At 43.2% G+C, this 26,608-nt stretch overlaps 1 protein-coding gene across 2 annotated transcripts in view; it reads right to left on the reverse strand.

Annotated features, from left to right (window-relative positions):
- Positions 1 to 1,494: 1,494 nt before the first annotated feature.
- Positions 1,495 to 26,608, reverse strand: part of TTBK2 (tau tubulin kinase 2) — a 121,113-nt gene continuing 95,999 nt past the window's right edge. Inside the window, exons 10-16 of one of the 2 annotated variants that reach the window (XM_084847581.1) lie at positions 25,046 to 25,203; positions 21,815 to 22,028; positions 15,788 to 15,999; positions 14,832 to 15,399; positions 8,954 to 9,202; positions 4,601 to 5,877; positions 1,547 to 2,035 (exon numbers count right to left, since the gene is read on the reverse strand). In XM_084847581.1, coding sequence (XP_084703707.1) covers positions 1,567 to 2,035; positions 4,601 to 5,877; positions 8,954 to 9,202; positions 14,832 to 15,399; positions 15,788 to 15,999; positions 21,815 to 22,028; positions 25,046 to 25,203 — 3,147 coding nt within the window. In that variant the 3' untranslated portion in view covers positions 1,547 to 1,566. Of the gene's footprint in view, positions 2,036 to 4,600; positions 5,878 to 8,953; positions 9,203 to 14,831; positions 15,400 to 15,787; positions 16,000 to 21,814; positions 22,029 to 25,045; positions 25,204 to 26,608 lie in introns of both variants that reach the window. The other variant, XM_084847590.1, reaches the window with a different exon arrangement.

Below are 26,608 nucleotides of genomic sequence, written 5' to 3' on the forward strand. Positions count from 1 at the left end.
ATCCTTAAACATGAATTTTCTGTGTGCTGTTTTCCATATTTCAAGTCCCTAAGCACAATGATACTTTTGAATAGGGAAACATGCATACCTGCATTGTAGGGAAGGTATAAAGGTGCTGGCTTCTATCTGCTAAATAAACACATAGGACTGCCTGGTCTGATGTTCGGTAGCCATATGTGCATTTTGGGAAATTGGCACATACATGTATTCTTTCCATATGACATATAATTAGGGACATTTGAGATGTGAGAAACAGCCCTGTGATCTTGCCCTGTAGATTTTACTGTCAAGTATTATCTCCCAGATTCTAAACAAAATTAAGGAATTGTTGCTTTTCTCTAGCCTACTAAATGTACAGGCCCTGTAGTCATCTTTGAAGGTTAAAGCTTCATTTTTCTTCTAGGTTTAGGTTAAATTCTCAAGTAAAAAGTTTAAGCGTGCAAACATTTTTGCTCTTCTTCAGTATGATTACACCGGAGAGTAACATTGTGAATAAAATTAAATGGACTAAACACCTCATCCCAAATGGGTGAATTCTGGTCACCTTTAACAGTGGCTCTCCCTTGTACCTTGAGAAGCTATTGCACTCTAACAAATCTTGTAAATATGGGATGTTCTAGGGCTGAAACCCTTCATTTTTTCTTCCTCAACTCATGCTATGATCATTATCTCCAGACTCTTCATGTATTAAATGATGGAAACCTCAAAGAAATTGCCTTGGATCCAGACATTAACACATAAATAAGTGATCAAGTTCTCCAGTGATCAGGATCTGAACAGCAGTCAACAGAATGTTCAAGATCTGCAAATATAGGTATACAATTCTTTCCCAACACTCTTAAAATTCATGCCTGCAATCTTATGTGCAATTACATAAATATTAAATGACATTATTTTCAGTGGACTGATATGCAGTGTACATAAGGATGCAGTCCACATTAAACATACAGTGGTACAAGATGTGCTGGGGTAGGGGGAGAGTTGTTTTGTTGTTGTTTTAAGGAGGGAAGTATAAGCCATGAAGGAACATGGGCAGTGAGCAACTTGAAAACCATGTGTGAAGCCCAACACTGAAAAAGAGACTTATAGGAATATTGCTGTTCCAAATGCTGTGCTTTTTAAAACTCTACAAACACACAGCTGAGTAGTACCTCAGACTTAACGGTGTCATGGTGAAACTTAACTGTTTCAGGTTTTGTACCTTTCCTCAAGAAACGGCCTAAAGTAGGCCGTTTTCTTAGAAAATAAAAAGCAAGCTAAAACTTATTAAAAGCACTCACCTCCAAGAGAATGTTTGTTCTGAATCTTTCACACATCTTGGACTTTCTGGATGCTCCATCCCTGCCCTCTAGTCTCCCTGATCTGCTTGCTGCCTGTTCTTAGGCAATGCCTGGCCATTCATATAAAGTGGGCCTTATAAAGAATTTATCACAGAGTTGTTTTTCTTTGAAAGTCAGGATGAACACTGATTTTTTGAAGACATTCTCTTTGTTTAAATATACAGTACACAGACACGACATGCATCAGATTAAGGAGGGGGCTTTGACACCTGATAAGACTCAGTTCCTATCTGCTAAGTTTACTGGCCGATTTGCTTTTCCCTGTGGGAGATTTAATGTTAGAGGAGTGGTGGCAAGAGCCACTAGATCCTTTCAGACCATTCTTGCTAGACTTGTTGTAGCAGTGCTCTTGTTGGCAGGATCTCCTGGAAGATGAAGAACCTGAAAGACTAGGAGGTGATTTACTCCTTCCAAGATGTGGGGATGAACTCCTCTGGTCATGGTGGGGCCGTCCGCTCCGGGATGGTGAGGAGCTGGCAGTACGGGGCAAAGAAGAGCTCCTAGGGGAGGCACTGGGACTGCGTCTGGGGATGACTGGGCTTTTGGGTGGTGTTTTGGGGCTATGTGGAGATCCTGGACTCTTACACTGAGAAGAGCTCCGTGGCTTTTGAGATCCATTCTGAAGGATTTGAGCTAGACGAGAGATCAGGGCTGAATCAGAGCTGCTACTTCCCAATACTTTGTACCTGCGCAACCTTGAAAAGAAAGAGAAAATTGGTCACTTCCACATCCTGCTCTCCAATGCCGTGACAGGTTGCAGAATGTGTCATAGTTTGCACTATTTATTTCCAGGTTCAACATAAAGTGCTGGTGTTAACCTTCAAAGCCCTAAAAATTATGCATCAAGAACTGCCTTCTTCTATATGAATCTAAGCCCTGAAATCAGCCCAGTGGTCGTGCTCTCTGCCACATCATTAGTACAGATTTGATGGGCAGGCACAAGGGACATGTAGCATTTTTGGTGGTGCTACTGGAGATTTGGAATGAAATCCAACAAGTTCCCTCTCTTCCTGAATTCAGACAGGCTTTGAAAACACACATATTCAAAATAGGCTTTTAAAGTTTAATGATCTGCTCTTTTAAAAATTGTATTAATTTGATGCTGCTTCTTAATTGTAGATTTTGTAGTTCAATTTTTGGCATTTTTAACTGTTCTAATTGATTATTGTTTTATCCTTGCTTTTATGTTTTTATAAGCTGCTTTCAGTATAATTCCTTACAGAAAAAGCAGAATACAAATTGAATGAATAAATACATAGGGTTAAATCCAACATTACACTAGCAGAAATCCACAAGTACAACAGGACTTTCTTTCTCTCTCTCTCTCCTCCCCTCTATAGTATTCCATGCCACCCAAAAATCTGCTCTGCAGGGTTTCCTAGACCTCCAAAACAGACTACGGTGTCCAGTGGGGAGGAGGAATCACACCCTCCCATTTCTGCTGACTGAACTGCTTCCATAAGCGGAACTACACCACTGGATTCAACTCAGAGATATAATATTATTGTACAATGTAAGCAGGAATAGGTACATCATATGTTTTCATTGTGAGATGCAGAATTTAGTATGTGGCAATAAATTTGGCATCCTAGCAGCCAGTGCCACCTCCAGGTTTTTGAGAACCCTTGGGCAAGACACCCTCAATGGCCCTCCTCCCTCAGTGAGTCTACTTTCTCACTACCATTGTTACCAGCTGCTATTGCCCCCCATCCTCCTTCTCATCATTGCTACCACTTCCTTGCTTGACAGGCAGACAGCCAGTGAGTAAGTACGTGGTAGCATCTGCTGCTGCTCCTTCTCACCACCATCGTTGTTCACCAGAGCAAGAGGCAGGTGAACAAGCAGGTTGCAATGGTGAAGAGGAGCAGAAACTCCAAGGGGCTCTTGTCAGTGAGCCCCTCCTGGGGTATGGGCCCTCAGCAGGTTCTTAATCATGTATACCATTCACACCAGCCCTGCTAATAGCACAATCCTATGCATGTCTACTTAGAAGTAAGTCTCACTGAATTCAGTGGGACTCAATCCCAGCTAAGTGTGTACAGGACTGCAGCCTAAATATTTATTTATTTATTTATTTATTTATATCTTAACAACTAATGAAGGCGGAAGCCAAAAAGTTTTGTTAGTTAAATTGAAATCTGCTCATTAATCACAATTTCCTGTGTTTGTATGTGTATGTATGTGTATCTCCATCCAGTAAGATGTGGAGACAAAGCTTAGAAGAATGCACTCTGTAGCCAGAAACTGTAAGTTTCAAGATATCCAGAGGTCACGACTATTGTTCCCTGCTGCTAATTTTTGAGAGACTTGAAGGCAGCATGATATAGTTATTATTTCCTACAGTATAAAAACCTAGAAAATTTGTTTTACCAGACCTCATAACTGAATAGGAAAAATTATGAATGTGTGCCGCATAGGCAGCAAATGCTGTATCATACCACCTTCGAGTCTCTGAGAGAGCTTTGGCTATTGGGTGGTATAGAAATAGAATAAATAAATAAATAAATAAATATAATATAATATCTCAATCATAGTCTGCATTACCTTGTTTAAGCCACCCTCGATTTATTTTTAATTAAACAGTAGCCTTCCTGCCTACCCTCTTCCACCATGTCCTTTAAATTAAAAACTCAACACTCAAAAGTCTAGTGACCATTAGATTTCTTTTGTACATCACATGAGGAGTACAAAAAGGAAAGGGATTTCCCTAATGGCATTACCAAAAAATACATGATAGTGAGTGGCTTATATTGGAGCTATTGATAGATTTTGATAGATTTTTGTGACTATCAAAGCCAGCTCTGTTTCGACAGAAAAAGTATTTACACTCCCAGCTGCCACTACAGATCTTCTCACCCATTGTAGCATATGCAGGGGGCTTACAACATTAGTGAAGAAGTTACTGAAGTTATACTCAATGGCTGCCCACACACAGATTGATAATTCTTAGTGTCTTGTTACTGTTACCTTTGGTGATCTTTGGTGATAATTACATCCAATCCGAGTTCACTTAAATCTAGAAGCAAAATGTTTTAGAAACCTAGACTCTAAAATCAAGATCATAGCCAAATGTTGCTAATATTCTTATTCAGGCAAAACTTTCCTGAATTTTGCAGGAAAGGAAAAGTTGCATGTGTGTGTCTGTATATTCTCACTCCTAGATACTGAAAACAAAAAGTACTTATGTGCAGTCTGCATGGAATAAAAGTATTCCCAAAATTGCTTAAATCTATTTCAGAGGTGTGGTTGTTCTTTCTTACCTGGCTTCTACTCCAGGCCTTGTTGGTGGTCTTCCAGGTGGTGGCCGAGGAAAAAACTGAGCCAAGTTTGAACTGCTAACATGATCTGTGGTAGTCCAAGATACAGGTCTTGGAATTTTGCTCTTTCTGGACTGAGGACTGCTTGGTGACAAAAAACTCTCCTCTACTTGGCTGTGTAAATGGGTGTCCAATGTTAGCTTAGAAAAGGAGGACAACAGATCTTCAGAAACTGGTATGGGATCAGCAACCTTTTCCTTCAGTGACTTGTCAGAGGCACTTGAGAGGTCACCAAGGAAAGATCTGAGCTGTCTCTTTTCTACCAGTACTCTAACCAGGTCTGTTTGATGGGCCTTTTTTAGAAGGAGCTTCTCCTTTGCCGAAACAGGAGAAGACTCAGATGAGGAGTCTATCTCTTGCGCTAAAACTGGAATGCGACTCTGTCTAGCTACAAATGGTGGTCTAACTAACTCCTTTTTAGACTGATTGACACTCTCATTCTCTGAAATAGAGTGGAACAGTTCTCCATTTCTTTGAGCATTTTCCTCTTCTTTCACCTCTTGTTTCAAAAATGTGGCAAGATTCACCTGTTGGAATTGCAATTCTTCAGCATGATCAATATCTCCACCATCATCATGGAAACCATTTTCTTGCACTGCTGTTACTTGGTTTTCCTGTCTATGAGCAAATGGGTCAGTACTTCTTGATAAAGAAACATCCGATGTTTCAGCTGCTGACTGCTTGAGTAACTCCTGTTTTGCATCTTGATTTGGCAATGAGCAGGAAGTCATCGGTCTCAGTTCTTCCGGTTCTGTAACAGCCTGAGGTCCATCCAACAAAGATTCTGTGTTTCCTGGAGCAGTTAAGCATGATCCTTTAGTCTGTATTTCAATGGCGTCTTCACGAGCCATGGGATGCTGCTTGTTTTTTACTTCTTTGAAGGGATTCTCAAGTTCTATCTCTCCTTGCTTCTTCATGTATTGTTCAAGTAGGTTTGTTTGGTTATGATCTTGGATTCCAACACCTTCTCCTACATAGCCTTCCTTATCAAGTGCCTCTAGGTTATGGTCTAACTTGAGAACTAAATCTGTTCTACTGCCACTAAGAATTAATGCATCATTTGCTACCTCTGAGCCAGCTAAGTTCTCCTTAGGAGAGGAAAGTTCAACAGTATGTTCCAAAAGACGAGGATCCCGGTCTTTCTTGTCTAGATGCTGACCATAATGAAAACTCTCAGAAGCAGACTGTGTGGATGCCATTGATGGTCTGGGTATTGTAACCTATACAGAAAAGAGGGGAGAAATTATTTTACAGAAATTACTTTTCATGGCTTTGAAATTATCACATGTTTATATTGTCATATCATTTTTTACATTCAAAAGGACAACAGTTACTTTGCTTTTTCAGGACTAGCAAACAACACTCCATCTTGGGATGAGTGACATATGTGCCACAGTAGGTTCAATGTTTACTGAACACACTGGAAGATAATAACTGAAGAAACAGCAAGTCCATGTTGTTAATTTGGGTTGATTTGGCAATACCATGAAATTGAGCGGGGTGCGGGAGGTTACATTAACTGAAACTGCTTTCATAAAAATCACTAATCTCCTCACGTCCGCTTCTAAAGGTCTCTACTCTGCTGTCATTCATCATTATCTCTCCACTAACTTTGCTTTGGATGATCCTTTGACTCCCTCCATACAGATGTTTCTGCTCCTATTGGTTGGATCCCTAGTTCAGAATTTCCACAGGAAGGGTATCTTCAGCCATCCCCCTATTCTTTGGGATTGTTCAGGGTTCTGTTCTCGGTTCCTTGCTATTCTCTCTCCACATTTCTCCTGAGTGACCTCCTCAAAGCCCATATTTTTTGTTACCAAATAGAAGCTGATAACGCTCAATGGTAACTTTCTACTGCAGAACTATCCTCCATCATCTCAAACTCAGTATGTCCAAGACTGAACTATTCATCTTTGCTCTATAATCACTGAAATAATCATTGACCCTATCAACCAGAAAAAAAGCCTTGGCTTATCTTGATTTTTCCCTCTCCTTTGCTCCTATATTAGTTCTCTCTGTCACTAACTCATGCCACTTCATTGCAAAAGTTCAGACTTTCCTCCCAATTGCTTCAACAAAAATATAGTTTATGTACTGCTCATCTCCTGCAACCTCATCTTAGTTTTCCATCCCTTATCACTGTCCTTTCACATATATCCAAAGTTCTGTTATCCAAACATCCAGTTCTCTCATTGTCCAGTCCGCAGAACGCCCTGTTCAGATCTCTACATTGGCTTCCCATACCCTTCTGCATCCAGTACAAACTTTGGACTTATTCTTCATATTCATGCCCCACTCTGTCTTTCTGTTTTTATCTCCCAACACGACTCTGCCCATGACATGTGGTTCTCCAACTCTACTACTCTCAATCATCTAAAAATCTCTTGCTTCTTTAAATGGCTCCACTTTATCCATTGTTGCAGGAACTCCCTCCAGAATATCTATGTGATACAAGTGCCATCTCTCTTCCCTCAAATCCCAACACAAAACCCATTTCTTCTGTAAAGTCTTTAAGCCTTTAGTCCCCATCTCCAACTGAAACAATGCCTAAATATGTGGAAATGCATTTGTGTATATTCATCTTTTTACCCTTGCCTCTCCTTTTCTTTCCTCTGCCTCTCTGCTGCTGAAGTTTAGATAGGCTACTCCAGCAAGGGGCCAATCATGTGCAGCCTAATTTATGCATCTTTACGAAGAACTGCAGTTCAATGAAATTTACTTTGGGGTGTATATAGAATTGTAACCTATGCACAACCACTTGCGCAATGGAAAGATTTGGCAGAGCTCCACTAGCACTATTTGAATTTGCAGAATGACACATCCTGATTTCCATCCTGATGTTGCTAATTTTACATCTATAGTTCTAAAAGCTAAGTGCACTTCCTTATTTTTGAAACTCCTATATATGATAGACATATATAGGAAAACCAACACTATTTTGGTTGAATTTCTGAAAGACATTCACTTAAATATATATATATATATATATATATATATATATATCTCTCCTGCCTTTTTTCCACAGAATTCAAGTAAATCTCCCATCTACAAACTGTCCAGATTCAGACCAGCTCAGCTCTAGCAAGATTGCTTCATCAGATGCCTTCAGATAATGCCCTGGGAACATGAAATCTCCCATCCTCTTGGAAGCAGGGATTTATTTATTTTTTTAACACTGCTGCCATTTCAGCATGAAAAAGATTAGAAACCAAAGGACAAACGAAAAAGTACTCAAATGTGAACAAGAAGAGCTACCTGCTACTGCAGAGAAAGCACTGATTGTTTAATTCACTGAGAAGTACACTTCTCTTTTTATCAATGGCCTTTGATCTTCTTAAACCAGCAACAAAAGCTTATCTTGAGAGACAGGAAAAAAATAAAACGTATTCATGGACTATATTATCAGTATGGAAATAAAGTTTTGTATATAAAGGACTATACAGAAATGCCATTTATACATGACAATATTTATGGTGGGATGTACTAAAATGAGAGGTTAAAGGCACAATACTATGCACATTTAAGGCAGAAAAAAGTCCTACAACTCACAGCATTCCCCAGCTAGCCATGCTGGCTAGGGAATGCTGGGAGCTGTAGGACTTTTTTCTGTCTAAACATGCATTAGCCACACTGTTTTTAACATAGCAAATGGAAGTTCCTCTGCTACTATTATCAATTATAAAATTAATAAGACTCTATTATTTGGAATATTGCCTTCTTCTGCAAAACTATCTTGAATATTGCGTCTTCCCTAGTTAGCATTACTTTCCTTAATACTTATTCCTATCATTAATCCTTGGACCACATTTTCGTTTTTTATTTCTTGTGGAAATGCCTAACAATGCTAATAACCTTCTCAGTCAATGTGTATTTTATGCATATGCATTAGTTACACATACACACACACATTTCAGTATATTCAGCAATAAATTATCAAGTCAGCTATGGTTCCTGGCTTATTTATTGACAGCGTTCCTCCAGGGCTAAAACTACAAAATTCCTCATTCATTGTTTCTTAAAGATAACTAGTTTTATCTTTTCTTTGGTAAATCTGCTTAGTTGATTCCTCTTGTTCTATCCTCTTAATATTTCAGTTGTGTTTTTGACTCAAGTTCACATCTTTTAAATTGTTTCCCTCAAGAGCAATGTTTTCCAACGTCCCCTCACCACCCCGCTCCACAATGACAAATGTTTTGAGTAACATGAGTAACATCTGAGTTATGCAAAGTAGTTGGGAACTGTAAAACTTCACAAATGACAGACACAGTGTAGTTCCTTTGATGAAGATGAATTCACCTGCTGGAGTTGTGCTTTTGAGATGCGAATGACAGGGGGAAACTTGTTGCCACTAGGAATGACAGGAAGTTGCCTACGGGCAGCTGACCAGGAAGAGGAAAAGTGGCTCTCTGCTGATTGACTCCTTGGAAAGCCAGTCTCTTTCTTAGGGTCCGGGTGGGTGGTGAGGTGGGCTATAGGGCTCAGGGTACGGAAGATGGGGCTTGAAATTCTTGGGATGGAGAAATGCAGCATGTGAAGTGAGTTGAGCTGTGAGAACAACATGGCAGGGAAAAGAGAAAATGTTTCAAATATATATTAAGAACACTATTTTGGTCTACTCTATGTTGCTTTATACTTTGTTTCTTCCAGTAGTTGATATTACAAAGAGTAAATACTGGAAGTTTTAAATACACATAGGGAAGAATCCCAAAATATGTAATTCTCCCTCCTTGACTTAGCAATGTCCTCCCATATGTCACTTAATCCCTCTGAAAGTGTAAATTCAGACGTGTATACAGAAAGACACTGCTTGCAAGGGCATTTACTAAATGTGTTTGCCTTATCAACCCCTACTTGACAAGCACAGTCACACAATGGCGAAAGATGCTGGCCTCGATCCAGACCTTGCCTTCTGTTAAGGGCTTCTTCCATTTGTAGAAGGCATTTGATCCACTGGCAGAAATGGAAGGCAATCTTCACTACTTTCCCCTCCCCCTATAGCCCCCTGAAAATCTGCTCCAGAGGGTAGGGAATTCTCTGGAAGTGGCACTGGGGACTGCAGGAAGAGGGGGAAATTGGCAAAAATCTCCACCAATATCTGCCACCTCGAGCATCCTGAATAGACCTCCACTCAGGGAGTTCTCCTTATGGAGCAGCAAACTCTGGATCCAATCCAATGTTTATACCAAACAGTGGTTTTACCTGTCTGTTGTTACAGGATTGTCGAGACACTTTTTAGAGAGAGATATACTGGGCACGTCACAATCATGGAACTAAAAAAGGTTAGAGTAAATAACCCAATATGGGAATTATGAACTCCATTTGTAGTGGTATTAAATTGGCACAGAAAGCATCATTCAAGATGTAAACAACACTGTAGCCTACATTGATAAATACCCAGAATAATTTTAAGTGGCATAAAACAAATACATTTAAACTCAGGGCCAGAGGTTTCCCAAACTAAATACATTCATCTAGGTTCAAACTAAACCTGTAGTGAGCAGGGTGAACATACACAGTACGCTAATGTCATCTAAGCCTTTTCACACTTTAATACCAGAAAATTGATTCAACAGTGTAACGTTTATTGTGAGAGTTTGTAGGTGAGATGTCTATTTCCATTTTGTAACTAAGGATTGTAAAAGGAAAAATAATGAGAGAGAAAAATAATGTAGACCATCTGCTAAAACAGCACTGGGGAACCTCCAGCCTGCAGATGCTCCCCACCAGCCTCTGTAGATCCCTCCCCACCCCAAGCCCCTCCCCTTGGCCTGGAGGCTACAGAAGGCTTGGGGAGGAGGTGGGGAGAGGAATGCTGCTCTGCCTCCCAATTGAGAGGGTGAGTAGTGCACAGAGAAATACCCTTGTTGGACATAACAAGGGGATTCACCTTACTTAACGCACCACTCCCCCTCCTAATTGGAAGGGGGAACAATGAGGTAAGTGTTTCACCTGCCCCCGCATCACACCCAATGGGGAAAGGCAGTCGCCAGCTGAAGCAGAGGCTTGAGAAGCTCCAGCCAGCCCATTGGCTGTGGACCAATGAAATCAGCAGAGTTTGGTCCCACACTGCATGCTGCCTCCATGGGGACAATGCAGACTGCATGAAGTCATGCACTTGGATGACACTGAGAGAACTGGCTGCTTTCCCTTCAGCACAGAAACAAAGCCAAAATGGGTGGGGTGATGACATCAGTGGCCATGGCCACACCCACTGATGTCATCCAGCCTGCGCTGGGCCCGGTGGGGGCAATTTGGCCCCCCACCTAAAACCTGTTCCCCATCCTTATGTAAAGGTAATGGACTGGGAATGGGCCACAGGCAACAATCCACAAAACCACTCACCAAAGACACCATGGCGATTGCCCCTTCCTTCTCTGGTGAATGTTCCCTCCTTTCCTCTAACTCAAGTGAATGCATGATGCTCCTGCAGACTTTACTAACCATCAAAGCTCTAAAAATGTGGAAATACAGGAAAACCGGAAGAGCATTTGGAGATGAGGATAGTGGAACCAATGATCTTATCTTTGCTGGAGCTAGTACAAGAATTTCATGCCAGCAAGAGAGCAGGCTGGGACACTGCATCCTTCCTCAGTGCCCAACACAGAAACCAAACTAACTGCTAGAAGAAGGAAGCCGTTAGAGGAGCTGCTAGAGGTGGGATGCAGCTCTCCCTCCCTCCTCTGCCAGCCCCCAGCAGGCTAGTAAAAATTGTTCAAACTAGTACCTTTTAGTGGCTTAAAGAAGCTGAGGTTGATCGGTTCTATGAAGACCTACAACACCTTCTAGAACTAACACCAAAAAAAGATGTCCTCTTCATCATAGGGGACTGGAATGCTAAAGTAGGAAGTCAAGAAATCACCGGGATAACAGGCAGGCATGGCCTTGGTGTACAAAATGAAGCAGGACAAAGGCTAATAGAGTTTTGCCAAGAGAACACGCTGATCATAGCAAACACTCTTTTCCAACAGCACAAGAGACGACTCTACACATGGACATCACCAGATGGTCAATATCGAAATCAGATTGATTATGTCCTTTGCAACCAAAGATGGAGAAGCTCCATACAGTCAGCAAAAACAATACCTGGAGCTGACTGTGGCTCAGATCATGAGCTGCTTCTTGCAAAATTTCGGCTGAAATTGAAGAACGTAGGGAAAACCACTAAACCATTCAGGTATGACCTAAATCATATCCCTTATGAATATACAGTGGAGGTGACGAATAGATTTCAGGGATTACACCTGATAGACAGAGTGCCTTAGGAACTATGGACGGAGGTCCGTAACATGGTTCAGGAGGCAGCAACTCAATCCATCCCAAAGAAAAAGAAATGCAAGAAAGCCAAGTGGCTGTCTGATGAGGCTTTACAAGTAGCTGAGGAAAGAAGGGAAGCAAAAAGCAAGGGAGAACCGGACATGGAACAACCGAGTGGTTCAAAATTGGGAAAGGAGTACGACAAGGCTGCATATTGTCACCCTGCTTATTTAACTTATATGCAGAGTACATCATGAGAAATGCCGGGTTGGATGAATCAGAGGTCGGAATTAAGATTGCTGGGAGAATTATCAACAACCTCCGATATGCAGACGATACCACCCTAATGGCAGAAAGTGAAGAGGATCTAAAGAGCCTCTTGTTGAGGGTGAAAGAGGGGAGTGCAAAAGCTGGCTTGAAACTCAACATTACAAAAACTAAGATCATGGCATCTGGCCCTATCACTTCCTGGCATATAGAAGGGGAAGAAATGGAAGCAGTGACAGATTTTACTTTCTTGGGCTCCAAGATCACCGCAGACGGTGACTGTAGCCATGAAATTAAAAGACGCTTGCTCCTTGGGAGGAAAGCTATGGCCAACCTAAACAGCATAGTAAGAAGCAGAGACATCACCTTGCCGACAAAGGTCCGTCTAATCAAAGCTATGGTTTTCCCAGTAGTAATGTATGGCTGTGAGAGCTGGACTATAAGGAAGGCTGAGCGCCGAAGAATTGATGCTTTCGAACTGTGGTGCTGGAGAAGACTCTTACGAGTCCCCTGGACTGCAAGGAGGTCAAATCAGTCCATCCTAAAGGAAATCAACCCTGAGTGCTCATTGGAAGGACAGATACTGAAGCTGAAGCTCCAATATTTTGGCCACCTAATGCGAAGAGAAAAGTCACTGGAAGAGACCCTGATGCTGGGAAAGACTGAAGGCAAAAGGAGAAGGGGACGGCAGAGGATGAGATGGCTAGATAGCATCACCGATGCAATTAATATGAACTTGAGCACACTCCGGGAGAGAGCGGAGGACAGGAAGGCCTGGCCTGCTATGGTCCATGGGGTCACGAAGAGTCGGACACGACTTAACGACTGAACAACACCTCTGGGAGATGTCTCCTCCAATCTTCATCTGGGTTCACAGGAGCCTGTTCTTCACATCTCTACTTGGGATAGGTAGCTATACATTCCTTTTAATTCCCCTCCCTCCCTTCCCCCCACCCTCCTTTTCTCTAAAGGTTTAGACTATACTGCAATATAATTGAAAGCTTTAAACATTGCACTTAAAGTAGTTTGGACTGGTGGATGTGCAGCTCAATAACAATTCAAACTGCTGCTAGTTGGGCCTACTATAATTTTTGCATGTCATAGCTATTCCATCTGATGCCCTAATACAGTTTTCCAAATATTGTTTTCTAATACACCTCAGCAAGAGTTAAACTGTAGTTTATTTTGCATGGTGTATGTAACCCGTGTGGTTCATAGGTACAAATGTATTTTCTCCATAACCACTGCATGTTTCACATGTTACTTCTGCATGTGATGTTCTTTTCCATTTACTTTTCTTTATAAACCATTCTTAATATTTTCTGTGTGGCATGTTTTCATTTGTTTAAAAAGTTAAAGGGCATTCACTGTTTTCCTACTTGAATTCTAAAATAAATCTTTGAATATATTGAACTTTTAAATAGGCTTAAGTCAGCTCTGGTTAAAACCTCTCACCCATTAGGGCAAAGTCAGAACCTCATTTCCAGTGTTGACAGGAAGAGGAGACAGAGCCATGCTGTTAGGAAGGCCAAAGACTGAGACCAAGAGTAAGATGGTCAAAGTAAGGAGAAGTGATGAAGAACAGAACAGACCAGGGGTGGGCAACATGGCATCCATAGGCACCAGTGTGCCTTTCTTTGTGCCCACCAAGGTGCCTTACCCCTCCTACTTTTTTTTTTAGTAATAAAGTTTCTTACTAGCAGCAGGGATCACTTCAAAGCAAAACAAGGGCCTCTAGCTGCTCCCATCTTCTTTTCCCATGAAAGCCTCTGGGCCACACGTGGGGCTCAGAGACATTCTTAGGAAATGAAGATGGTGGGTGGCTGCAGGGCAATGCTTTGATCTGCAGCGCATCCATTTTGTAGTGGAACCCAGGACAGTTTCTCAAATTGCCAAATGTGCCCACCGGCCCCAAAAGGTAGCCTACTCCTAGAATAGACCATGGACTGAGAAGGATAGTTTGGAGGGAGCATGGGGAGCTGACTCACATTTTTATACTTGAAGGTACTCTTTTTCAAAATACCTCAGAATAACTTATATAATAGCAGTTATTGGCCTCTGACAATAAAAAGTGAATTCATGTAAAGTTAAAACATATACAATTAAATATACCAACTAGGTGCACATCTCATGTTTTCTATATTTCCAAGGTAGTCATCAGAACCAAACAAGCTGCCTGATCTTGAGCTAAAGGAACAGTACTTTATATATTACGGTTATTGCAAAAACATCCTGTATTTTTTCACCAGAAGGAAAAGGATAAAAAGAAGGGCACTGGAAGGACAGAATAAAAATCTCTATATAAATAAATAATTCTTAAAACATACAATTGTCCTTGTGCTTTACTAGTGTACAAATATCTTAACTGTTAAAATATTTCCAGGATACTGATTAGTGTGTATTTTAATTAAATCAGCTTTGAGAGCTGTGGACATGCTAAATGGAACACACGCTAAATCCTGGGAAATTATTTCTGCGAAGTTTTATCAACTATTACCCTCTTCTTAAAGAACTAAATTAAATCCAAGTGTAAGCAGAATATTATCACTAAACAGTATTTTGATTTGGCTTCAGATACCATGTTTTTGGTTAGTGATTTCTCAACCACCTGAATACAATAGAGATGAGGTGCAGCTATTAGCAGTTCACTTACTGGAGTAAACGCCCCTTCTGCTTGGGCCTCCATGAGGCTTGTAGGTGTGACAGCAAGAAGATGGCCAGCAGTTCCAGCTGGCAGTTCTAGTTGATCTATAAAATGTTCAGAAGTTGCAGTACCACAACACTCAACACCTAGATCCAATGCTGCTCCCACGGCTTCATTCTTCGTATGAGTGTTAAGTTTATCCTCTTGGGGGGACTCCTCAAGGACTTGAAGCACCTCAGGCTCCTCATCAGAAGGACTTCCAGTTGTTTTATGCCCCACAACTACATTAGTCCTGAAATCCTGTAGATCTCGTTCCTTATCCACAATCACCCATTCCTTTGAGTCAACCTCCTGCTGACAGGAGCTCAAATTGACAGCCACATATCCATTGCTAACAGCACCATCACCCTGTTCTGGAGAGCTTCCAGAAACAGGTTTGGAAGCTTCAGGTAGGTATTCTTCATCATAGTGCCAAACATGCTCATGACAGGAGGGAACAGCAGGCACAGGTGTTTTCTGAGAAGCTGCAACAGCAGATTCATTGCCAGCGTTCAGCTCTCTTTTCTTCTTCTCCATGCTTGGGAACGTTGAGAGAAATTAGATACAGAAAATTAGTGTTAGCATTACCTGAACAATGTAAAGTACAGAACAACAGGATACTACAAAATGCAGATACATTTTCAGTTAATTTGCTATTTTAGATAAATATCAACACTACCACAACTGTATTTGTCACCAATATTCTAACTAGCCTCTCAGAAATGGATTCCTCAATTTATACTATGAAAATCAAGCTCTCCACTCCCACTATTGAAGCCTGGAATCACCATTCCAACATTTGCAGAGTCAATCATATCACATGAGTAACAGTGAAATCTGTGCCAAATAACTGATAAATTAAAGATGACTCATTATAAGCCAAGAAACTGCAAAGATAGCTCATCACAAAAGAAGCCATTACATACCAGATTTCCAGAAATTTATCAGCATCTGGCTTTGACTCCAATGTCAGACGTTTCTCCAGTTCAAAACTGTGGATTGATCGTAACTTCCGAACCAAAGGGACATCCCGATCTGGCTGTGTGGTCTCCGAGCGAACTCTAATTGGAGAACCAAGGCTTGGTGCATTAAGCATGCCATTGATTGGCCCATGGCTGTTTTCCTCTTCTGTAGCAGCCTATGATAAAACACCACAAGTGAACTATTAAACATTAGGTAAATCAAGACAGACACCAAACATAACAAATAATGGATAACATCCCAGCTTTTCATTCTGTCAAAAAATAGGCGTAAGAGATTTCAGTTTTATATTTGATAACTTTGTTGCGCTCGGGGGTCTCCCCTGCAGCCTACCAGTGCTCTAGACACCATCACCCTGAATGTCCCCCTGCCATGTTTTTTCTAGACACTGTACCTTTTCATGCTCTAGTCTGCTGTACTCTATGCTAGGTCTCTCAAGGATCTTATTACTGAGAGAGAAACCACAGAGTACAGATGGATAGGTTGCCTTTCACCTATCTGGATGTGAGAGAGATAGTAAACGGGTATAAAACCACGTGTGTGAAGTGCAGGAGGGGGAGCTCAGGCCTTGTCCACTGCCACCCCAGGCCCCATCCACCATCAACTCTGGACATGTCCACTGCAGGTATGAGGTGCCTGATCCACCACCCACTGCTGCATACAGGCTTCAGGGAGAAAAAGGTTGCCCACTCCTGGTTTACGGTGATGGGCAGCAGCTCTTTAGATTTTCAGACAAGAGCCTTTTCCAGCCATACCTGAAGATGCCAGGGATTGAACCTGGGACCTTTTACATGCAGAGCATGTGCTTTACCCCTGAGCTCTTTCCCCCAAAGGAGTTTTCATGTTTTCTGAAATCACATGCATAGAACTGATCCTACGGACAAACAGAATTCCTAATACCACACAGAAAGAACTACATGTCTCATCACTGTGTTAAGGAGAGGGTTTTGCATAGAACAGCAATGCGTTGTGCCCCTTAGCTGTGGCTAGAACAAGCAGTGAGAGCCATTTTTTAAATTTATTTTTGCCATATGCTGAGGGATAGAAGCAGGTAGAGAACGCACAAAGCAGCATCACAACACCAACGTACTCTTGTACACAAAGATAAAGAAGTGACAATATAAGATGCAAGACTACATACCTTTCAAAAGCAACCCAAGCACTGTATTACCATGTTCTAAACAACTAGTTCTGATTGAGACTGACCACTCCTTGTGGTCAGTAAGCAGTATACAGGTCTGGCTTGCCTGTGCGCTATAGTTTAGTGTTACATCCAAACACTAGACCATTGCTCTAAAAAATGGCCAGAGTGTCAATCCTTGATGAAAGGCAACACACTAGCAGTGAAGATTCAACATGAAGTGCATGCTACAAAGTGATGTACACTGGGGTAAAAAAAATAGAAATCCCAACATCACATGTATAAACTGACATTAGCTAACCCCCAAAATAGATTTTGGGTCATAGCTGAATGGCCGTTTGGGGCATAGATGCCATTGTTGCTGCAAGGAGAGGAAGCCCTTCAGTACTGTAAGGCAGGTGGGATCCGGCGCTCTTGCTGCTGCTGCCTTGCTGGAGCTGTACCTCCACCTGGGGGACTTCTACTCTGCCTCCTTGCAGACCCAGGTCCAGCCAAGCACCACCCCACTCCCAGCTGCAACACCTGTGGGAGCTGGGGCATAAAAGCCAGGCCTCTGCTGACCTGGGACTCATGCCATCCTTGCTGCAAGGAGAGGAAGCCCTTCAGTACTGCAAGGCAGGTGGGATCCAGTGCTCTTGCTGCTGCTGCCTTGCTGGAGCTGTACCTCTACCTGGGGGACTTCTACTCTGCCTCCTTGCAGACCCAGGTCCAGCCAAGCACCATCTCACTCCCAGCTGTAACACCTGTGGGAGCTGGGGCATAAAACCTAGGCCCGGTGGGGGCAGGACCTTCGCTAGCGGGTGTCGCCCCTTTGAAGGAGCCACTTGGGGGGAGCACAAGGGCGAGGGCCTGTTTCCCTGCTGAGAGGAAGGAAGGGGACTGTTTGCCTCAGTGTAACCTGCTGGACTGCCTGCATTAAATATGTGTTTTCCAATGAAGGGGGGAGGTGTTGGGAGCCAGGGAACGGCCATTACGGTTGTACAGGGCAGAGGGAGATACAGAGGGGGGAGACAGTCACACTCTAAAGGCAGAGTGTGTAACAATAGGGTGCTGACTGTCCCTAAACTGTTCCCCAATTCAAATAACCTGGATGGTCCTGGCAAGAGACCCCCTGGGCTGAAACTGCTGCTGCTGAATGCCAGGTCAGTGAATGGTAAAACAACTGCTACCCAGGAATTGATCCTGGATGAGCGCACTGACCTGGCTTGCATTACAGAGACCTGGCTGGACGAAGCTGGGGGGGTTAATCTCTCTCAGCTCTGCCCTCCTGGGTTCTCTGTTCAGCAGCAGGCAAGACCTGGGGAGCGGGGAGGTGGAGTGGCAGTGGTTTATCATGATTCAATCCCCCTTACCAGGTGCCCTATCCCACAGTCTGCTGGGTTTGAGTGTGTGTATTTGAAGGTGGGTGCCCGGGACAGAATAGGGATTCTGTTGGTGTACCGTCCACCTCACTGTTCAACAGTCTCTCTTCCTGAGCTAGCCGGGGTAGTCTCGGGTTTGGTGTTGGAGACCCCTCGGCTTGTTGTTGTTGTTGTTGTTGTTGTTATTATTATTATTATTATTATTGCATTTATATCCCGCCTTTTTTCCTCTTGCAAGGCACCCAAGGCGGCTTACATTATCCTTCTCCTCTCCATTTTATCCTTACAACAACAACCCTGTGAGGTAGGTTGGGCTGAGAGTGTGTGACTGGCCCAAAGTCACCCAGTGAGCTTCCATGGCCAAGTGAGGACTAGAACCTGGATCTCCCAGCTCCCAGTCCAACACTCTTGCCACTACACCACACATCACACTGGGGGATTTCAACATCCATGCTGAGGCTGCCCTATCGGGAGCGGCTCAGGACTTTATGTCTGCCATGACAACCATGGGTCTGTCCCAGAAGGTATCTGGCCCCACCCATGCTGCTGGGCACACTCTGGACCTCGTTTTCTGTGCTGGATGGGGTGATAGTGATCTGAGAGTGGAGGAACTCTCTATAGTTCCATTGTCATGGACAGATCACTACCTGGTGGGGTTTAGACTTGCTGGCACTCGGAACCTCTGCAGGGATGGAGGGCCGATTAAGATGGTCCGCCCCAGGAGGCTGATGGATCTGAATTGTTTCCTGATGGCTCTTGGGGATTTTCCTGTTGCCTTGGCAGGCGATTCTGTCGAAGCCCTGGCCGATCTCTTGAACTGAGAAATGACCCGGACTGTGGACACAATCGCTCCTGAGCATCCTCTCTCATGAAGTGGAGCTGCACCAGCACCCTGGTTTTCTAGGGAGCTGGCAGTGATGAAATGAGTGAGAAGACGACTGGAGCGATGTTGGCAAAAAACTCAAGAGTGAATCTGATCGAACACGGGCTAGAGCTTATTTGAAGGCCTACTCTGTGGCAATACAGGCAGCAAAGAAAATACTTTTTTCTGCCACTATTGCGTCTGCAAAGAGCCATCCAGCGGAGCTGTTTCAAATGGTTAGGGGTCTTTTACACGCTAGCCTGCAAGAGGATAATTTAAACCCCTCAACAGCCAGCTATGACCAACTTGCTCAGTGCTTTGCAGACAAAATCACTCGGATCCGCTCTGACTTGGACGCTATAGTTGCTCCAGACCCAGAGGATGTAACTTTGGCCCCTGCTTGTCCACTGTTGTTGGATACTTTTCAATTTGTACAGCCTGAGGATGTGGACAGGATCCTGGAAGAGGTGAGAGCCACCACGTGTGTTCTAGATCCTTGCCTTTCCTGGCACATAAAAGCAGCCAGAGGTGGACTGGCCGAGTAGGTAAAGGGAGTGGTTAATGCCTCCCTTAGGCAAGGCAGAATTCCAGCCTGCTTGAAGGAGGCGGTGGAGAGACCTCTGTTAAAAAAGCCCTCCCTGAACCCCACTATATTGGATAATTATCGGCCAGTCTCCAATATTCCATTTCTGGGCAAGATATTGGAGCGCATGGTGGCCTCCCACCTCCAGGGATTCCTGGATGAGAAAGATTATCTAGATCCATTTCACTGTGGCTTCAGACCCAGTTATGGGACAGAAACAGCTATGGTCGCCTTGGTGGATGACCTACGCCGGGAACTAGACAGGGGGAGGGTGTCCCTGTTGGTTCTGCTGGACCTCTCAGCGGCTTCGATACCATCGACCATGGTATCCTTCTGGGCCGCCTCGCTGGGATGGGACTTGGAGGCACTGTTTTACAGTGGCTCCATTCCTTCTTGGAGGGGCGGACCCAGAAGGTGGTGCTGGGGGATTCCTGTTCGACTCCCTGGCCATTGGCTTGTGGGGTCCCTCAGGGTTCTGTTTTGTCCCCCATGCTATTTAACATATACATGAAACCACTGGGAGAGGTTGTCCGGACTTTTGGGGTTTGGTGTCACCAGTACGCTGATGACACCCAACCCTACTTTTCCTTTCCATCTAATTCCAAGGAAGCTGTTGCAGTGCTGAACTGGTGTCTGTCGGCAGTAATGGACTGGATGAGGGCAAACAAATTGAGGCTTAATCCAGACAAGACAGAGGTGCTCCTGGTCAGTCGAAAGGTAGATCAGGGAATAGGGATACAGCTTGTGCTGGATGGGGTTACACTCCCCCTGAAGACAAAGGTCCGCAGCTTGGGTGTACTTCTGGATTCAGCGCTGAGCCTGGATGCCCAGGTTTCAGCAGTGGCCAGGAGTGCATTTGCACAGTTAAAGCTAGAGCACCAGCTGCGCCCGTTCCTGGAGATGTCTGACCTGGCCACGGTGACACATGCCTTAGTTACATCAAGTTTGGATTACTGTAACGCGCTCTACATGGGGCTGCCTCAGAAGAGTGTTCGGAAACTTCAGCTGGTTCAAAGAACTGCGGCCAGACTGCTGACTGGGGCTGGTTACAGGGAGCATACAACTCCCCTGTTAAAACAGCTTCACTGGCTCCCAGTCTGTTTCCGGGCACAATTCAAAGTGCTGGTTATGTCCTATAAAGCCCTATACGGCTTGGGTCCAGGTTATCTGAAAGACCGTATTCTCCCTTATGAGCCTACTCATGCCCTGAGATCTTCAGGGGAAGCCCTTCTCACCGTCCCGCCATCATCACAGGCACGCCTGGTGGGAACATGGGAGAGGGCCTTCTCGGTGGCTGCCCCAAGGCTCTGGAACTCCCTTCCCAGGGAGGCGAGAGTGGCACCCTCCTTGATATGTTTTCGCAGGCATGCAAAAACCTTTTTGTTCCAGCAGGCCTTTGAGGATAACTAGTCTGGACCTGGTAAAATGCGACATATGGATACCATTTTTGTTGTTCTGGTTGTCTTTTAATGTTTTAGTATCTTTACATTTTAATATTGATGATTTAATTATATTTTTAACTTTTATACATTTGTATTTATATTTCTATTTATAGGTTTTAATTGCAGCAGTTTTAACGTTGTAAGGCCGCCTTGAGTCCCAGTATTGGGAAAAAGGCGAGATATAAATAAATATAATAATAATAATAATAGTAGTAGTAGTAGTAGTAAAATGGTGTGAAAAGAATTATTCTCTCAAAACACTAGTACATTCAGAACAAAGAACAGCATAATTAACTAATGGATAAGTAATTATCCATGATTTTAGACAGCTTTCAGGAACAGATTGATAAATTCAGGGACAACTCTTATCAACAGTGGAAAATCAAACCTCCATGTTCTCTGTATACCAGATGCTAGGAACAAGTGGACTGCTGTCTCCATGCTACCAAATTCATTCATTTTTCAGGGGCATCTGACTGGCCATTGCTGAAGGCAGAGTGTTTTGGCTTGATCCAGTAAAGGTAAATCCTATGTTGTAGAAGCAAGAAACAATAGAATATGTCTACTGAGCTATAGTACTTACTTTATGAACACCCAGTTTTATTTTATTCCTGTTCGCATCCATTTCCTCCCATACATCCTTTTCCTGAGGCCGATGTCCAGGAGATTCTGGTAACTTTTCTGGAGAGATTCCAATAGGAATACCATTCTCACCATCACTGAGCTGCTCATCTGGAAACACTTCATCTGTATTCTCTCGCAACAAATCTCCTGGTATTGGTGTGGCATTGGCAATTCTATAAAGAAGCGGAAAATAACAGTGAAAATATATCAGTGTGTTGGAACTTGGCTGCTACATTTAATCAAACCAATCAATCATTGACTTTGCAAACAATAAAAATAATGCCCCTGACTAACTGGCTGAGGTGGCATTCTGCTCATCTTCACTCCCCTCAACACCCTTTTAAATTGGCACCTACGATTTCTTTTCCTGCCTTGGATGACAGGATGGGAATAGGAGTTATGCCACAGGCACTGAGATCCACTGCTGGCCCTCCCCTAAGAGAGAACCAGCAATGGATCTCTGTGAGATGGTGATAATGGCTAAAGACAAACAGGCATTGGCTTGGCAAAGAAAAATGATTAGTCCACCCTACCAACAAGTCAAGACATCACACATCACTCCCATGCATGTTGAAAGGCTACAATTCTACAGATGTTCTTGGAAGTAAGCCCTACTGAAATCAGTGGGACTTTTTTTACACGTAGTCTGACCTAAGAAACATCTTTTTTTCAGAACTAAGTTTTATGTACATACATATTTATGCAAATCAACTGATCAATAGACAACATTTATTTAATCAGGTGACAGCTGAAAATAGTTATAAGTAGAAACAATCTCAACATCAGGAATGTGCACATATAAAGGAGCCTGCTCTAACACAGATGAAGTATTAGAGCGACAAACTTCAAGCTTTGTAAATCTCCCAAATGTGCATTAATTTTTTACCGCACAGTACATGTATGGAAATAATACTGCTAGCTAGGTTAGAAGAACTGAGAAGTACTCTAAGTCTGGGAGATTTTCCAGAGCAATTATACGTTCAAAACAAAATTCAAGAGAAGACAGCCTTGTGTTATGAAAGTTTGAATCAGGGATGGGGCATAGAGTTATGTGCTACCTTTCCATAGAGCCTCTCCTCTTGAACAGGAATTCCTTAATCATGGTTCGGTGATGACACACTAATATGCTATCTAAGATTCACTCTTAACCCAGGATTTTTCACATGTCCTCACATGAATCTGTTTCTGATTCCTTAACCATAGTTAAGGAACAGGGTATCTTTCCATCATCATTGGCCTTAAGTGTGCTAGCACTTCACATTATACAGCTCCAAAACACCGACATTCTAAGCAGTACCTCTGAGAATATGCTCAATGCCTTTCCCTTACCATTAAGCAGTAACAGTCAGATTCCATATCCAGAACTAGAAAGCAGGGCTTGCACAGCAGAAGATTTTGCTCCCAGGCACACAGCTGCACCACTATCTACAAACTGTCTGTCAGAGACTCTAGGTCTTGAACCAGGACCCTCAAGATCTGAGCTTGAGGCCTTACCTAGTGAACTATCATAGAAAAGTTATGTGCTCAGACCCCAGAGCTCTCTTCAGGTTCCCGGGGTGTGCAACATCATTCCCTGTCATTGGCAGGTAGTATGAAGCACCTGGATTGGCCCGGCCTGGCATAAAACACTAAGACCCACCAGAGTAATACTATCTACTCGCTACAGTTCAGGCTACAGTTTCTTCCAGCTGAAGCCTCCGACATCTGGGACTCTGAACTAAGGACACTACCTCAGTTCTAGAATGAAGTGCTTCAGTCTAGCCCTTATATTGCCATGCCCATCAGTACATACATGCATAGTACCCACTGTCTGTATATGCTTTCTGCACCTTCCTGCATATTCCTCCACACAACATGGAGCAATATTAAAAGGCTGGTATTATGTAATCTTGTCACCTTCCTAAGCACTATTTTATGACATATTCAGGAGGAAAAGGTGAAATAAGTGAGATAGATAAGGAGATCGATAAGTGAGGTTTGTCCCCCATAAGCAATAGGATTGGGAGGAGGATTACAGATGCTAAGATTTAAACTTTTTATCTCAGAACAATGTATTCAGAAGTAGCCCCTCCCATGCTGCAAAAGTAGCACACACAAAACTGGGGATGACTTCTCTCCCAAAGGGATAGTGGAATAGTAATCCAGCAGGTGTTGTTGCATGTAAACCATTTCCCTTTGTTTGTGCTCTGGAATCATTATAGTTATATCGGCATCACTGCAGATTACAAAGTCATGGTCAAGCATAATTGAGCAATCACTAGTGATACTGCAACTCTATTAGTGTTACTCTCCAAAATGGAAATTGGGCAATTTGCTTTTCTTAATGCTGATGCTGCAATATGATCTAGAATGAGAATCCAGACACAGTCAGTTCTAGAATTGCTAAATCTGTTCATAGCAGAACCACTGTGAACCAAAACAACTGAGTTCTAAAAGTATGAAAGATTTTCCCTAGAAAAAAACTGAATTTTTTTTGTTAACATCTAGTTATGAATGGAGCACATCTGGTTCACTCATGATTGCAATGATTTCCCTTATGGACAAAGAAGCACCTGCCAATATTTTTCCATGCCACAGCAGAACAGAAATCTAATCTATAGATCAGCACTTGGAAACTTGAGAGAGAGAAAAATGTAAACAGACTATAGAGAACTTCAAATGCTATGGACCGATTTGCATGATCAAAATAAGCCACTGTGGCTTATTTAAATCACGGCATGTGCCAGGCACAATTTCCAAAATCACTGTCCAGGCATGGTTTGTGTCATCCAAACCCATGCAGCATGGCTTGTTGGAGGGGGAAACAACCCTCCAATAGAATCATAGAATAGTAGGGTTGGAAGGGGCCTCCAAGGCCATTGAGTCCAACCCCCTGCTCAATGCAGGAATCCAAGTCAGAGCATCCCTGATAGATGGCTGTCCAGCCTCATCTTGAATGCCTCCAGTGTGGGAGAGCCCACTACCTCCCTAGGTAATTGGTTCCAATAACCCTACAACAGCCCATGGATTATTGGAGAGTTGTTTCTCCAACAAGCCTTGCCACCGGGTTTGGACAACACAACAAGCCATGCCCAGGCAGTGATTATGGATATTGCGCCCTGCATGCACCATGATTTAAAAACAGTGGTTTATTTTGATCGTGCAAACCAGGTCACTATTAGCTAACTTCAACAGAAATGCTCCAAAATACCCTATGGCAGCTGGGGTCAACCGAGTGTGCAGTTGAGGAGTAGTTGACGTTGTAGTGGTAGTTAGAGAACCATCAGCTCCACTCTTTTCCCAGTCAAATAGGTCACTCTCAGTCACCCCAAAAGTCTTCATGCTGTTGTCAAAGATGGACATGAGAAGCTATAAAAACAAAGAAAAATATTTATAGCCCCTATTCAGTTTAGTGTCAGAATAGTCAGAACCAATTCTGTAAACATCTGCTCTCAGAAAATTCTGCTTTGATGCTGCATATAGGCCTAGTTTCAGACAAGGTTAAAATAACATTCCATTAATACATTTATTTAACAGAGCATAATTATTCATTTCCAGTAGGCTGAACTATTTCTTGACCATAATGTTTCTCTAGCATGGACAGAGATCTATTTTGTCAATTCACTGGGGCTCCCAAGTTCTCTTTTATATCCGTCACAATCACTACAATCAACAAAGATGCCATGTCCAGATGAACATATTTCAACTTAATAAGTCGAGATACGAATTAGCCTTTTGCCCATGCATGCATCCTCTTCACTCCTCGAACAATCCAACCAGGGAGCCTTTAAATAACCACAGTTTCTCATTTCGTCCAAACTGAGGAACTATGATTTCAAGGAAGAAACCAGAATATTAAACCACTTTCAAACCATGATTTAGTGTCCTGGTTTGTTCCAAAGCTGGTAAACTTAGGGCAGTTTCCAATGGCGTGCTTACAGCCCCACTGATTCTCTGTACCCCATAGATTCCCTTCTGCACACTCTTGGACTTGGGAGATTTAGCTCTTTCGGGGTTAACTCAAAACAAGCAGAAATGCTTGTTTCTGGAAGGAGGCAGGTCAGCACAGCTCACATAAAAGCTCTGCTGATCTGCTTCCAGAAACAAGTATTTCCATTTGCTTTGGGGCTTCCTCTAAGAAACACGAAATTTCCCTTGTGTAAGCAGTGGCTTAGTGAGGGCCACGGTGGCTTAGTGGTTAAGATGCTGAACTGCAGACTGGAAGGTCGGCAGGACAGCAATTCGAGACCCGAGTGCTGCGTGACGGAGTGAGCTCCTGTCTTCAGTCCCAGCTTCTGCCAACCTAGCAGTTCGAAAGCAAGAAATTGCAAGTAGATAAATAGGTACCGCCTCGGCAGGAAAGGTAACAGCGTTCCGTGCACCTCGGTGTTCAGTCATGCCGGCCACATGACCACGGAAGTGTCTTCGGACAGCACTGGCTCTTCGGCTTAGAAACGGGGATGAGCACCGCACCCTAGAGTCGGACACGACTAGTTGGGGACACCTTTACCTTTTTAAGCAGTGGGTACTCACTGGAAAAGACCCTGATGCTGGGAAAGATTGAAGGCAAAAGGAGAAGGGGACGGCAGAGGATGAGATGGCTAGATAGCATCACCAATGCAATGAATATGAACTTGAGCACACTCCGGGGGACAGCGGAGGACAGGAAGGCCTGGCATGCTATGGTCCATGGGGTCATGAAGAGTCGGACACGACTTAACAACTGAACAACAACAACGAGCAGTGGGTCCTGCTTGGGCAACAGAATTGGTGG

Source organism: Heloderma suspectum, chromosome 1 (genome assembly GCF_057233095.1).
Source record: "Heloderma suspectum isolate Gila_16-S chromosome 1, 16-S_ref, whole genome shotgun sequence".
NCBI classification, from domain to species: domain Eukaryota; kingdom Metazoa; phylum Chordata; class Lepidosauria; order Squamata; family Helodermatidae; genus Heloderma; species Heloderma suspectum.